At 35.6% G+C, this 16295-nt stretch overlaps 1 protein-coding gene across 1 annotated transcript; it reads right to left on the bottom strand.

The window, feature by feature from the left end:
• Positions 1–2043: 2043 nt before the first annotated feature.
• LOC121858248 (glycolipid transfer protein-like) lies at positions 2044–14829 on the bottom strand. Its single transcript, XM_042354546.1, has 5 exons — positions 14603–14829; positions 6812–6867; positions 5876–5994; positions 3209–3359; positions 2044–3084 (listed from the first exon to the last, which is right to left on the bottom strand). The coding sequence occupies exons 1-5, from the start codon at positions 14727–14729 to the stop codon at positions 2902–2904; spliced, it is 636 nt and encodes a 211-aa protein (XP_042210480.1). The 5' UTR covers positions 14730–14829; the 3' UTR covers positions 2044–2901.
• Between the last annotated feature and the right edge of the window lie 1466 nt (positions 14830–16295).

Here is a 16295-nt window from a genome sequence, read left to right as displayed (position 1 = left end):
ATTCTCATCCATTCATATGTAGTTATACATTAAAAACACAAAAAAACAGTGTTGATTTGTACATAATAATAATGTACTGTAATACTTTCACATTATAATAGTACAGTACTACAGCATACTGTATACAGTAGTACATACATACAGTAATATATTGCAAACCTAAACCCAGAGTGCTAGCAATGTTACACAGAGGAATTCCAGCCCAGCTCTTTCTGTAAACTAAAAAGTTTAAAACAAAATCTCAATCATAAACCATCATAAAGTGGGATGGAAACTATACTCGTCATATTGAAATTTACTAAAAGTATATGTTAAGGCATATTGTGGGAAATTAATCACAACTCATATCACTTGGCAAATCAAACACCTGGACAACAGTTAGTAGGCTGATGAGCTACGCTATCTTGAATACAATTACCTTAATATAAGACTTACTGGGATGTTTAATTGAATCATGACCCTACTACCTGCTTTGATCACTGTAAATTCACCCTTTAATATAAAATAAGTTCCCACCATTGCAAAACTCAAAACAAGCTACCTGACACTCATCGCATAATCCTGCTAACAGACTTCAGTGGGACGGAAGTATGAACGGATGGACAAAAAGCACGTCATTACACCCTGCTCCATGCACAGTAGGGCATACTAAAACTAAATACTGTATATCAGACACAAAAGGCAAAAATTCAAATCAATAACATACAAAAACCAAATTTAACACACGACACAAAAATACATTATGAAAGAAACACACACATACACAATACTTATAAATATTTACAGTGAATTCTTCAAAATCTGTCGCCCACATCATTAGGAAACTTAATGCATTTCCAAACTTGATAAAAAAATATTCACTTCAAAACAAAAATTGTCACCTGATCATTTACATTACACTGCAGGAAAAGATAAAACACAGAGAAATGAGAGCACTGTAACCTGCGGTCTGTAGGTTACAGCCGTTTTTCTGTTTTATGTTCTCCTACAATACGATTTTCATTGATATGATTTGTGTGGTATATATACTGGGTATATATATATAATTGCCAACAAAGATAAAAATCTTTAAATACATTTCCTAACAAAATAACATTTCATAATATATTAACTTGTAAATACAGATGGAATCAGTGCTATTTTCCATATATTATCAGTCATGGTTATGGAAGGTACTTCCCTCCTCTGTTCCTTAAAAAATTATGCTATACCTGTACATAACTAGGTTTCTATACATTACTCTAAAAATAGACTGAGACAAAAACCACAATGGATTATAACATGATATATATATAATATGTATTGGAATGGGACAACAATGTGCAAACATTTCATTTGAATAAATCTGCTAAGAAAATGGACCTTCCTAAACATGCTTTCCATTTTCATTTCAGTAATATATCTTAAGAGGAAGAAAAGAAGGTGTTAGTTCATCTTCAGTTGACACATTCATGAGTAACAGGGATGTAGTCCCTGGCAATACACAAGAATCTGTTAGCAATAACAACTGAATTCCTTGACTACAAGCTATATGTACTACAATGACCTTCTTAATAATATATGCATATACTGTATACCTTGCTATTCAAACAGTACAGTACATACATACACACACACACACTTGACTGTAAAGCACAATACAGTACACTGTGGCATCATGTAATTTATCAGTTATTTTTCCATTATCTATTTCCAGCTTTCCTGTGTACAAGATCTTTTCAAAACTTGTAAACAATTGGGTGAGAGAGAAGAGTGTCTGACTATACTATAAATTGCTTGGATCATGACAAAATGAGTCCTTATATTCATATAAATATAATTTCATCTCCTGACTAATTGGAGACTTTGATCACATCAGAGTTGACCATGGCACTGATTTATTTGTAGTATCAAATTTACAAAGATTAGAGCATATATATATATATATATATATATATATATATATATATATATATATATATATATATATATATATATATATATATATATATATATATATATATATATATATATATATATATATATATATAGTATTACATAAAACAAGAACATTTAACTGTTGGTCCCACAATCATCATTTATAAAAGTTTATTACTAATGTAATCCTGAAACAAATTCAAATGATAATACAGTATCAGTTTTCAACAGCCCTATCTTTAGGTAAAATCTTCCCACACGAGTGAAGGAGAGTCTTCCCTTACATATCAGATACCAGTTATTGTATTTCCAACCTTCAAATGTTTGAAGACTTTGCATTACTGTACCAGTAAAATTTGGAGCAAAATTATACATGCTGGTTTGGCTACCACACTGGTTAATCACTTGCAAATGTTGAAGTAACTTAAATAAATGGGAAAAAATTGGTACCAACCCAATTGGAGCATCACTGAGCAAGTTAACTTTTTAGACAATATAAAGTGTTTAGTAAATATATTTACAAGAGGAAAATCCTCCATCTTGATTTATAATAGTAGCCCATCTCATAAACTTGTAATCCCTGGGGCTCATGCTTTAATTCTTAACTTAAATAATTTTTGATGTGGTTTTGGGGGACAGGGGGGGTTAACATTGCAGAAAACAGAGAATAACATTAGTATCAATCTATTATACTTTCACAACACTTAATGCAATGCAGATAGTTGCAAGAATACTGGGGTGTACAGTACTTGTTAATAAAACCTTTATGCTTATAGATGCATATAGATGGCACGCAATATATTTATGCTATATTTTGATATAAAAGATAAAATGGCTAAAATAAAACCTGTTGACTTAAAAAAATATTTAGTTTATGGTGTAAATAAACCTACTATATGTACTGTATGCAAGATGAAGAGTGTCAACAAGTGATGTTTCCTAGAGCTTTATCTATTTACATACATACCTTCTAGTCATCCTCAGTTAGACTTTCTTGTCATTATTAAGGCCCCATTCATCATACATTTGTACTATTATCTTTAGATTTGTTTCTAAGTGTTTAATGTAAGCAGAGCAGCCTGCATATAGCACATCTTCAGAGCCCACCTTCCCCATGTACAGAGATTTAACGAGGTCAGATCTATAGGATATCGATTTTACCACCACCTGCAATAGAGAGAATTTTCAATTAAAGGCTGTTAGGTGGTATTGCACAAGTTAGAGGAAGATGTTGCATGTTGTACACAGTTATGCATGTTGGAAGTGACACACTGTACATGAGTAAGCTTACCTTGAACAAGTTTTGTACTAGCCACATGTGGTATGGTTTAAGAGTTTGATTGTATGCCTCAGTGGCCAGATGGTCAATTCTTTCAGACTTTTTGCCCTTTTCATGCTCCTCACAGATTCCATTAACGAAGGCTACAGTAAACTCCAGGGCTCTGAGGGCAAAAAATAATTATATATGCTACTCTTTTTATGTGGGAAAGAAAAAATAAGGCTACAAAAGATAAAGTTAAATAACATTCATACAAATTGGAAGGCAAATCCTCAATAAAAAAACAAAACATATGCAGTACTAAAAAGATGCAAGTTTGGTGGCCAATTGCATCCTCTTCAGTAGTGAGTAACTATGTGAGGTCACAAAGAACAAGCACACAAATACAGTACACAGGACAACTCCAGGAGTGAGGTACCACAGGCTCAGGTCACAGCGGTGATCTGACCCAAGCGTAGAAACAAAGCTAAGCCGGAGTCACAGTTGGGTACGGTGAAATCTCTATGTAACGGATTATAGGGAGATGAATGTTCGTTTTTTCAAGGGTCCGTTAGATATGAAACCTCTATCTAATGAACTATATACAGAAGAAATTCTGTTATATCAAGGGTCTATTTAATATAACAACCCCCCTTCCCCTATCTGATGGAATACATGAAGAGGAAAGTCCATTACATAGAGGTTTCAATGTAGTGCACTCCATACTAAAGCTCATATTAATGAGTCAAGCCTTCCTGTACCTTCACTTAGATTGAATTTTCACTCTTCTTAAATGCAAGTTAATTATTCTCTTATCTTTCTTAAAAATATTACATTTACACATAATAGGATATGAAAAAAATACCATAAGAAAATAAATATACCGTAAACACTTTTTAGAGACAGTATCAATGGATAAATGTAATATAATAAACACATTTGTATACTATACACAACAGCATCATAGACACTCCTCTGTAGAAAATTAAATATAAAAAAGGGGGATTAATGCCATTTTAATATCACATAACTGACACCTATCATTGTGAGGTTCTTGAATGTAACTGAACAGGATCTAGACTGAATTTAAAAGGGGTCCATAGGTGGTGCAACCACAACACTTACTCTAGCGGGGTGGAAATAAACTAATTCCAGACATGTACTGTACTGCTTAATATGTATGACTATTACCCACTGCAGTACTTAAACACCTTGATTAAGTCCACTCTTGCTCATGTATAGTATTAACCAGACAAGTGTAAATGATTTACCCTCTCTTGGTATGTGAGGTGTTCAAGTGCTGGTAACAGACTCTAGCCAATCTTTAAATGTTCTCAATCAACCGGCTGTTTTCTAATTATTTCAAATATCAAACAGAATTACAGTCCCCGAGTGTGGCAGCACAGCACTTATAAAATGGTTCAATGACACTGAGATCCCATTTTATAACGAGATCCCATTTTATAACAGAGACAGGATCATGTAAGGTATCTCAGTACAGCCAGAAGGGTTAGGGGTTGAATCCCCTGGCCCTAATGCCCCAAGTTATATGACTGAAATCTAAACTTTTAAACACGTAATAAATTAAAAAAAAAATAAGATCACAAGATTATAGAACTGGTCTGCCTGGGAGAACAGTAGTTGGATGCTGAGGACTTAAAACTGGAAGGCTGGAATGGAGTTAAGAGAATAAGAATGACTGTGGTAAAAACAAAAGTAATAATTAGTGGCATGGGCAAAAGACCGTTAGTGGAAAGTGGAAAATGGACATATACTGTCTGCAATATATCCCTGTATTGCATTAATTAATTTTGCTACCTAGGTGACATGGTCAATGATGGAGGTGGTGCCAAAGCTAACTTACTTGCATGCCAGTAAGAACTAGAAGTAGTAGTTTAGGGAGCTGTTGCATTTACTGATGGTCAGAAGGGCTTCTCTTCTCTTGAAAGGAAAGTTGTATGTAACCAGTGTAATTACTGTGGTGTGTTGTTGTACGAGAGTGAAACACGGACAAGTAAAGAGAATGACACACTTAGACTTGAGCAAGCTGATATGACTATGGCGAGATGGAAATGCAATATGTAGTTGAGAGACAGGAAATCATGTTCAGAGCTAAGAGTACAGGTGGGTAATAAGAGTAATGATAAAGTTTTGCATAGAGGTACGTTGAGATGGTTCAGGTATGTGGAGAGAATGGAGGAGACACCAATTGGGTCGAGATATGCAAGAGTCTGAATGTGGAGGGAAGGAGTGCTAGGGGTAGGTCAAGAATGACATGGGAAGGGGTTGGGAGAAATGACCTCAAAGATAAGCATACTGGTATGATGAGAGTGGCTGCAAGAGACCATGCACCTTGGAGAGCTGCCATCAGGTAATCACAGCAAACCAACAAAAAAATGGAAAATGACGGTAACAGTGATAAAGATCTACAGAGAGATCCATTAAAGATGATTGTGAGAAATGTTTGTCAATATCTTTTATCATTTCAGATATGGTTACTGAATACAAAAGAAATTTGAAATAAAGTGAAGAAATAAATTGCCTGGCAATCACTGGTACAGACTATGAAAGACAACAAAAAGACAATTATTTTTAGCATAATGTTACAAGCTTAGGAGCTACATTAAATAAAATTAAGATAACCAATTATACACAAGTAGTGCATAAGAACCTGCCACTTTAAACAGTGTGGTAGAGTACCTTTTAAGCCAAAGGAGAGCATCTACTGCAAAGAGAGAGGGGTCATTCCGCTCCTCATAAATGAGATCGTTGAGATACTTGTATTTCTCTGAGGCCTTGTTGTAAGTCTTATACAGCTTCTGAAATGGGTTGAAGGAATCATTAATGCTCAATCCACAAATATTGACAGTCTGTTTAACCTTCAAGGGTGTAGCAATTGTTATAAAATATTACTACCCTAAACATAACCAAGACTGGAGGAAAGTGGCAGGAAATCCTGTTTTGTGGCTGAGGAGATGAACAAACAACCTATTTTCTTTCTTCTCCAAAGGAAGTTCACACAGCTGGATAAACTGAGCTGCAGCCACCAAAGGTCACAGAGATAACATGGCAGATGATGACACAATAATGATAATTTGGTTTAAATTGTGAGCAGTTTATTGAGTTTCTGACTGTATACTGGAGAATGAAAGCTGTGTATGGTAATGGTTGTGAAGATGTGAGTATTGTTTGCCACTGAGCTAAGCACGAAGCTGATGCACGTATTGGACATGATGAATCCAACCTCCCATTCAATATATAGCCCAGTTCTGGCTCTATCCAATTTCCACTTTTTAAGGAATATCTTAGGATTTAAAGTCAAATATAGCTATGAGAAATCAGTTCCATCAACAAGATACAGAGTTCTACTGTGACAGCACCATGAAACTGCTTCAGTGTTGACATAGGTGTGTGGACCACAAAGAAGACTATGTGGAGAAGTAATTACATTAAACTTAAGAATAAAATTCTATGTACATACTACAGTACATATATGTTTGTTTTTTTCACTGCAATATCTCATCCCAGTAACAGGGTAGGGAAAATTTTTTTTCACCCAAAACAAAGGATGCCTAGTTCTCATATAAGTTTTGGGCATGAACAATTATTAGCCTACAATAGATATACTGTACATACCTCAATGTTGCCTGACATATCCTTTTTCACAACATAAAATGTTGTGCCCATTAGATCTGTAAAGAAAAAACATTTACCAATTTAATTTATACAAATATTTCCATAAGCTATTAGCATTAAAAACATAACTAAAAATGGTAAAATAAGTACAGTTGTATAAGTGTAATTGCAAAGTTTCTTTTACTAGGTATAAACATTCAGTTATACTGTATATGAGTAATCAAATCACAATTTAAAAAGTTTACAACCTTAACAAATTTATTGAGTGCATACCGTATATTCTTTTGAGAGATCATTGTTGTCAATGGACTGCATAAATAAAAGAAATGAATACTGTCACTGAAGTATGATATTCCATCTTATGACTGAGGGAAAGAATTGAACAACCTATAATATACAAGTACTGTACATTCTGCTAACTCCTCCAATGGCAAAACCTGCCTAGGTAATGCCAGACAGCCTTGATGTGTTTAACTCCTTCACTACAAGGACACCACTTATCATATTTTATTTGGCAAATGACAAATGATTTTATTCAGCTCAGTGGGGGGCCCATACACAAGGGGTTGTAGACTATACTGTATTGTATCTACTAATCCCTTCACTATCAGGATCCCACTTTTATCATCTTATTTAGCTAACGTTAGATGATTTTCTTTAGCTCAGAGGAAAGCCTGTACACAAGGGATTAATCATGGTAGGATTCACATTTACGGTAGATGGACTGGAATATGGTGGATTTGATTTTGTTGCAGTGCCAGACTCAAATTAATTTTCTCCATGGGCAAACTAAAATCGTTCCGGACCACGGGAGTTTCCGGACCACAGAATGCAGGATAAGAGAGGTACAACCTGTATTAATATTTCTTGTAATACCTACTGTATTTACAGTACAGTTGGTCCTCATATTACGCGGTCCCGCATTCCGCGTTTCACCGTTAACGCGGTGCCTTGCCAGAACCTAACATTTTCACATTCCGCGGTCGTGAACCCCATTACGCGGAGAGCAGCTGGCAAGCCGCGCCATTTTTGGATCCAAACCTCCCGCCATCCGCCATGTTGTGTAAGAGGCGCGAAAATGGTGCGCACAAGGTCGCCCAGTCATCAAAACATGACCAGTTCTTCACCCGCCACCCACTACAGCCGGCCCAAGTCAGTGATAGTGATAATTATAGTGAGGATATGGACTTATATGAACTTTGGGGGGGTTTGACAAAGAGGCCCTGCAAGCCTCTGTGGTGGATAGTGATACAATTGATACAAGTGATACAGGTGAGGGCCAATAATCTGCCCTCTGCCTCGGAACCAACCGCCCATCCCCGTGTGCCCAGCCATCTTTTCTACTAATGTAAGTGTTAAAAAACCTAATATTATTGATATTTCTCTTAATTATTAATTGTGTGTGCATGCCATCATAAAGTTAAGATAATATTTTTACTACAACATAGTTGTGTGTCGTCAAAAAGTGGAGTTTGGGGATCGGCCAGGACTCCATTTCAATTAATCCCATATGTTATGTTATTCACTTTACGCGTTTCTCACTTTCCGCGGTACCCTCCGGGTTACATTAACCGCGTAATATGAGGACCAACTGTACCTACTTTTGTTGAACCATCAAAACCGTTTTATCGGAAATTATCATGTAAAATAGATAAGAAATTACCATTGCAATAAATATATAGTATTTGCTAACTAGATATAGTCCTGACAGCTCTGTCCTCTTGTTCAACCTGAATACTGTACTGTACAACCCATGCTGTGCTGCTTCCCCACTATATTTATGTTTTTCAATTCCACTGTAATTTATGTATATCGTAGTATATATCAGGTGCCTCAAAGCGAGCTCAAGTTCTCAACTGGCTCAGCCATGTTAATATTGTTATTATTATCCACTCTGTATCTGTGTTTTTCTGGCTTAATAAACTGTTTCAATTCAATTCAATTCCTTTGGCCATATCGTTGCTAGATCTCAGTCCCTGTCCATTTCTAATCTTAGTTAATGGAGGAGGGAAGGAAACCACCCAGATCACATATTTCTTGTCCATCATAAAATGGGATTTCATACTTCAATCCCTCATTAATGACCTATGAGTTATTATCAAGTGGCATGAAGATTTCAACCTCTAACAAGTGGGATGGGAAGAGGTCTTGTGTTAATTGTCTCAACAACACCCCAACTGGGAAGTTTTAACTTTAAAAAAGAAAGGACATACTTTATAATCTCTGAGACCCATAGTCACTGATCTAAGAACGGCCTTAGAATGAATACTGTATTTAATTGAAGATATTAGCATCTGTTATATAACCCAATGATAACTCTTAGGCTAATAAGATCATAAAGGGGCAAATCCCTTCAAATTCTGTACTCTGGTCATGCACCAAAGTTCCAGAGCTTTAAAAGAATCTTAGCCACCATATGCTACCTAACCACTGCCAAGACAATATATTTTTTTTTAAGACTGGTTTGTGAACTGAGTGTGGAGGTGGAGCCGTCACTACAGCCATGACTCGAACCTTAGTTACAAAGCTTTAATCTTCCTCGATAATGCTCACCCTAAAGGACCTGCACTCTAATACTTGAGTCATGTTTATGCCACCCAACACCACCTGCTTTATACAGCAAATGGATCAGGGAGTGATAGTAACAATTAAAATGTATTACTGTTCCAAGGGTTAGTGGTTCTATTGCCGGGCACTCCCAGTCCACCCAGCTGTAAATGGATACCCAAGTTTACAATATGGGGAAGTAAATGCGGTTCAATGCAATACTGGCCAAGCTGCGTCCTTGTGTACCGAAGGCTTAGTATAGTGTGCTGTATCCACACTGTCTCTAATGAGCAGTCATGTCTATGGGCCCTACTTCTCACTGCAGCAAACATTAAGTCAGTTGCTTAATACTAATGACAGGCACAAGAAGTCACCTCTTCATGAGTTTTGGTAGAAGTATAACATCGTCCATGCCAGCCACTCCTAATGCAGAAAATAACAATGTACCAGTGAGTAGAGTACATTATATTCACGTATAATGTTTATTATATAAAACATATAGTATTTAGTTATTATGTTGCTCTTAGTATTTGCATGGAAACATAATACTGTACATCAAAACAGGGACTTTGGCTCTGACTGCTGGATAGCTATCTTTATTCATACTATTTTTGTTCATACTGTACCAGCCTTTTCTATGAGAACAACCTCAGGTATATATAAGGACAAACTGTATTCTACATTATCAAAATTCTGAGTGGAGTTTCAACAAATGATTTCTAAAATTATAATCACAGTACAGAATAAAACACACCTGAGCCTTAATATCAGTGCAGCATAAATGAACTGGAATTTACACACTGCAGAAGCAGACACAGGAGTGTTGGCATAGGTTTATGCCTTTATAATGCACAAACACATTTGCAATCACACAAACACTTTTACAAACAATATTATCAGCAGAAAAAACCTGTGTGTGAAGGCCACTATAACATGGGAACAGCTAAGGTAATAGTTAAGTCTGGTGATGACCTGGTGTGGTCTACAGTAGGGCTGACTGTTAATGACCATCATGACCTTACAGAACTGTGACCCAACAAATAATGGAAGTGTCTTTTGATGTGAGGTTAAGTAAATTAGCTGACTTCTCTGAGTATGACACTTAAGATGCTTTGCTGTACAGTAAAAATGATACAGTATCAATAAATAAAATTAATTTACAGGTATACCTCAACTTATAATAGGGCTGCATTCCTGAGAACAATAGCATAAACTAAAAAAAACAAAACATTTCTTCAGGACATAATAAAATGTCACTTCAACACAATTTAAATACGTGCTGGTCATTCTCCTGGCATCTCTACATAGCCTAAATCTCTTGGAAAATGCAGGAAATTGACAGAAAATTCTGTAGAAGAATGGAGCAAGATTTGAGAGATTCCATTATAACAATTTTGTTTCATGCTGTAACCAGTCAAATAAACTGCCTGGAACACAATACTGTATGTAAAATTCCTCTTCTCTAGACACAGTACAGAATACAGTAGTCGATAATTACTGTACAGTACAAGTTTTCCAGCCAAGGAAACTTAAGTATAATTAAAAAATATCCCAGTACAGTACCATAAAACAAAACAAAAAACGTTATAATGGAAATAGCGGTGTAAATAATTTAAAACAGTATCACTAAATTAAAAAATTCTAAATAGTTATCATATATTGAGGTATACCTGTACAATATTCAATTTGTAATCAAATATTTGGACATTTTAAAATTATGACTTGAGTTCTGAAACCGGGTCTGGATTATCATATATTAGTGTACATCAGTCAGTATTACTGTATGTCATACATCATACGCACTCCTAGAACTGTTGTACGAATATGATTATTACTCTTTAGAGGGTATTTAACAACACTGACTGGGATAGAGGTAATATGTGGCAGGATGCTTGTGATGGGAACAAACTGATTGGTATCTTGGCAGGAGCATGCACTGTCTAATTGGTCAACCAGATTCTTGTAGCAAGTAACATACAGTATATTATAGTTTGGAAAAAGTAATGAAGCACAACAGTTTCTCCAAAAATGTAATTAAACAAAAGCAGACTATCAAAAATTCAAAGTAACTAGTTAAGAGAAAAATTCATAAAAAATACATTTATGTAAATGAAGTATTGCTACTTCATTACTTATCAGTACTGCTGGCACTGAACTAGGACTCCTAAAACAAATCTGTAAAATTGGTTGTATGTTAAAGATTATTGAATATTTACTATAAAAGTGGCAGAGTCCTCCTGTCATTTCTAACCACTCAAGTGACATAATTATGTTTTATGCACAAAACCAAAAACAACTATGGTAGTTTAGAGGCAAACATGTTTTTTACTGCCATGAATCTTAAGAATAAGGGTGCCACTTCACTAAGTACAGCAGTGTCAAAATTTTGCAGTGCTAATGACCAAGCCCATCATGGTATGGTAAATTTAGCAGAATAATGAAAGCAAACTCCCCACCCCCTGCCAGCCATCATGAATAGCCTATAAATATATGTGCAATATAATGATGTATTAGTGTGTCCATCTGAAAATGGAGAAAAATAAAATTCAGGCTGGGGGTCTGGGGCCTGCCTTGGGCCCCAGAAACTGAAGCATTCTAAATACTTCAAAACTACTAATTCTCAGCCATTTTCAGGCACTTTAGGTGTAAACTGTTGTCTCAAACTCTGAAGTGGTGTTATGCATACAGTACATGTTTTTTGTACCAGCATATTGTTTAATAGCTGCAAAGCCCATGCTTGCAATGTAAAACTCTTTGTAACAACATACTAAGCATTGCCATGGACTCATCACTATCACTGGTAAAGTATTCTCAGAAATAAATCATCATTCGAGTCCTTGCCCTTGTTTTATGGACCCCAGTCTGACTTAAACTTGCACTCGCTGTGTACACTCAGAGCCATATTTTCAAGTTCTGCAAAGAAATGGAGAATTATTTTTGCACATAAAAAACCCTATTTTGCCTTTGATAATATATAAGGTAATGTGTAACACGATAGATGTACTATACACAATTTTAGTACAGTACTACAGGAATAATTGCCAGATTGCTGTAGGATGAAGAAAGAGGTCTTAGATATTCACTTTCTAACCATAATGGTACTGTAGTCAAACAAAGAATACATCTTGTCTGTTCTGTGCAAAAGTTGGGAAATTCTCATTTTGTAAAATTTCCTCTTATGATCTGGCTGGACAATCAGCTACGGTTGGATATGAATACAGTTTACAGTTCATTTCCAATAATTACTAAACCGTGTAAGCTGGTACTCTGAAATCACTTGCATATAAGAAAATAAGAACATAAGAATGGAGGAAAATGCAGCAGGCCTATTGGCCCATACTGGCCAGTCTCATTTACACCCAATCCCTATTGCTCATATATCCATCCAACCTATGTTTGAAGCTATCCAGCGGATTTGAGTTAATGATGACGTTTGATAACTTGTTCCACTCATCCACTACTCTATTTCTAAACCAATGTTCTTTGTTTCCACAGGGTAACAAAAAATAATCTTTAAAATATAAACATTTTGATGTGACAAAAACAAAATATTAATACAAATATATAACACTGTAATATAGTATAGACCAGGAGTGATGTTATATGCCAGTCTCACCATGGTGTATTTTTCACCTACAGTACAATATATATTGTGTGTTTTCCTTACATGTCTTCGTGTGTGTGGTCTTGGGTATAATAAATTTTCTGTATAAGAGCTTAAAAAAATATCAATTCATTAATATTTTTGAGGAAAGATTATTATAAAATATCCTAAATTAAAGTAATCTGTAGTACTACCAAATACCTACTGAGACATAGTGCACTTGTAGTTAATTCAATAAATCTTTTCAATTTCTTATTTATCATATACTGTACACCATTTACAGGGATGGTATACTGTAAATCAGAGTATCCAGAGAAAATATGTGATATTTGGCAGGGTTAAAAAGGATAACTCCCTTCTCACATCCAAACATGGGATTAAACTCAGGATGTAGAAATGAAAGGCAACTGAACTATGGCTGCAGCAACATAACTGATATAATGTGACCTACAGTAGTTTTCTGGAGAAACGAAAAGTTTGTTTTAGCCTCCACACCTTAAGAGCTTTTTTAGGTACTAGGTAACCTACTTTATCCTCTTCGCCACTGATCGGCTTGTTAGCCACTTAGGCAGTTGGTTCCATCTCTGTTACGCACTGTTGGCAAGTAGTGGGCTCTTGCATTTAATGGGTGTACAATCACTAGAACCATTGTTTACATTTGGAAAAACCTAGGAACTTCCCAAAGTACTAAATACAGTAATACTACATTATATATTTTACCATTCTTAAAATGAACCAAACTAACTTGCCTAACCTAACTTAACCTAAAATCCTTGTATCTTATAAAGGAAAACAAGGTAAAGGTTTAGTTACCCTGCTGTCTGTGCTACTGTTGGCAGAATGTTTTCGTTGGATCACTGCAGTTACATGTGACCTTCTTATGGAGATCATAAACTCAAGTTGGTAAGCTAGGTTGGTTAGATTGGTTCATCTTGCGAACAATAAATTAAATAACGTAGCAACATCGGATATACCGGGAAGTTCCCAGACTCACCGACTGTAAACAAAGGCACTCGTGATCTTACAACTGTTAAATACAATATAGCGAGAAACTATATCAACAGTTCAGTACTTTTATGGAAATCAAACATCTGAAACCAAAAGTCATTTTTTATTTATTTCTTTGCACTGACAGAGCCACAAAGGCCATAGTCTACTTGCTGTTTCCTACACCAAATTAACAGTAAATTTCTAAACAATTTCTTTTTATTTTACCTTAATGCCAGGGAAAGGATGGCAGTGCCTTATTTAATCTCTACATTATTCCATAATCAGTCCTGCACTTAGTTTAACCCCATTATTTTTTTTTAAATACCTGGCCATGTTACAAGTGTTTTAGGAACATTATATTGTGCCCATGAAATAATTTAGTGGTGCTTGTCATAACAATTCACCTTTTATTCTACAAGGTTTAGTTATAAAAAAATATGACCGCCCAGGAAAGACATTTACCAAAGACAACTACAGATTTAAACTCATATATATTAAAAATCATAAGTACCATACCAAGAACTAACAGACATAATATATTTCACTGTTCCTCATTAACATCACAGCTTTTACGTCACTCAGCTCAGACCACTGGGCCAGTCTAGGGAATTTTACCTTTAAAAGCAACTAATAATATATAACAAACTTACCATAAATCTGAATGAAAGATTTCGAGGCTTCAAGAAATTGCACAGTATTTATTTTCCCATCTTCTGTAGGTTTTGGGTACAGAGGAGAAAGTTGGGAGAAAAAATGAGGCGGATTATCCTCTGACATACTGCCACTGTTGTTGTTTATCTCTGAATGCCACTCTCCCAGGTGACAGGTCTGGCACACTGATGCCAGACCTGTATGACAAGCTGCTACACTAGCGACTTTTTTCCGCTAGATAACAAGAAAAACATCTATTCACTACTCATCATACTTTATTACACTACAAAAATTCTGGATGAGTACTTTGAGCCTGCTTGTACAGACTTTAATCACTTTATTTAATATTAATCGATAATAAAGTTGCTTATCGCTACATGACTTCTTGATCTACCCCGTGTTTGTCCTGATAATGAATTTTTCAAGATATAAATCAATCAGTACTAATGTATATCACACAAATACATGGGATATGTCTATTCTTAAGAAAATCTCATATTGTGATAAATGAAACCTATTGGTAACACTAGCTAAAAAAGTCCTCTTAGAAGGTAGTGTATTAATATTTTGACCTATTTAGATACATAATTATTGGTGATTTTAATACCCCGATAATTGATCCTAATATGACAATGATTCATACCTAAGATCAGTGTTTATAAATCCTCAGACCTTGATCCATTACAACCGAGATTAACTAACAGAGTAACCGCCAAAAGCATAATACTGTACAGTAATATGAAAAGCTTACATTAATACTGCATGAGCATCGTTAGTGATAATCATAACTCGTTGAGAACATGCCGTAGAAATGGATAAATTTGTAGCTACATCAACATCAACATCACCAAACTTTAGAGTAAATACCTTTGGCTTTCACACAAGAAACCCGTTAAAATCACGTTTTCCACCAAGAAAAGTAAGAAAATCGCTTCCTTCTCTGTTATGTCTGATTTTACTTCCTTCACTTCTCTCGGTACATGTCGCGAGATTCTGTTTTATTCCTTACATTGAGTACAGCGTGCAGTTTCTTCCACCCAATAGTAAGTTTAGTGTTACCGTAATCTTCGCTGATAAGGTTTCAGATACCATAAAAAGTCGTCGCTTAGCTTGGAGGGGATACTTTCTTTGCCTTCATCTGCCCCGTCATATATTTTTTTGGCTGGGATTGGTCTGTGTACTGTAATTCCCGGTAATTTTAAGGAATCATTGTGTTTAGGACGGTGGTTGGTTTTGAACATGTTGTTTGGATTATCGCAAGTGGATATTGATTACTTGTGATTTATTTTCTTCTTCAGTGAAAGTCATGTGTTGTAGGAGTTTATTTTACGAATATTGTACTGTTCTAATGCATTGGGGACCTGATGATCTGAATGCCGGTTCACTATGCGTTTATCGGATCACTTTAAGATTAACCACCCTAACGTTAACCTAACCTAACCTAACATAACCTCACATACCCTAATCTATCCTAACCTAACCTAACCTAACTCCCATGCTAGTGTTAGGGTATTTAATCCACAGGTGAAAAAAGTTACGGCTAATATTTAGGTGATCTAATTTATCTACCCCTCTCTGCCTACTCCTCTTCCTTCACATTATCTTCCTATTCTTAATGTTCCTTCTCCTCGTCCACTCTCTGGCTCCTTCCTGTAGGTGCACAAGCAACACCTCTGGACTGATCACCCTACA

This window comes from Homarus americanus, unplaced genomic scaffold (genome assembly GCF_018991925.1).
Source record: "Homarus americanus isolate GMGI-L3 unplaced genomic scaffold, GMGI_Hamer_2.0 scaffold57980, whole genome shotgun sequence".
NCBI lineage: Eukaryota > Metazoa > Arthropoda > Malacostraca > Decapoda > Nephropidae > Homarus > Homarus americanus.
Note: the sequence above shows the minus strand (reverse complement) of the source record. Positions and strands in the feature narration are given on the sequence as shown.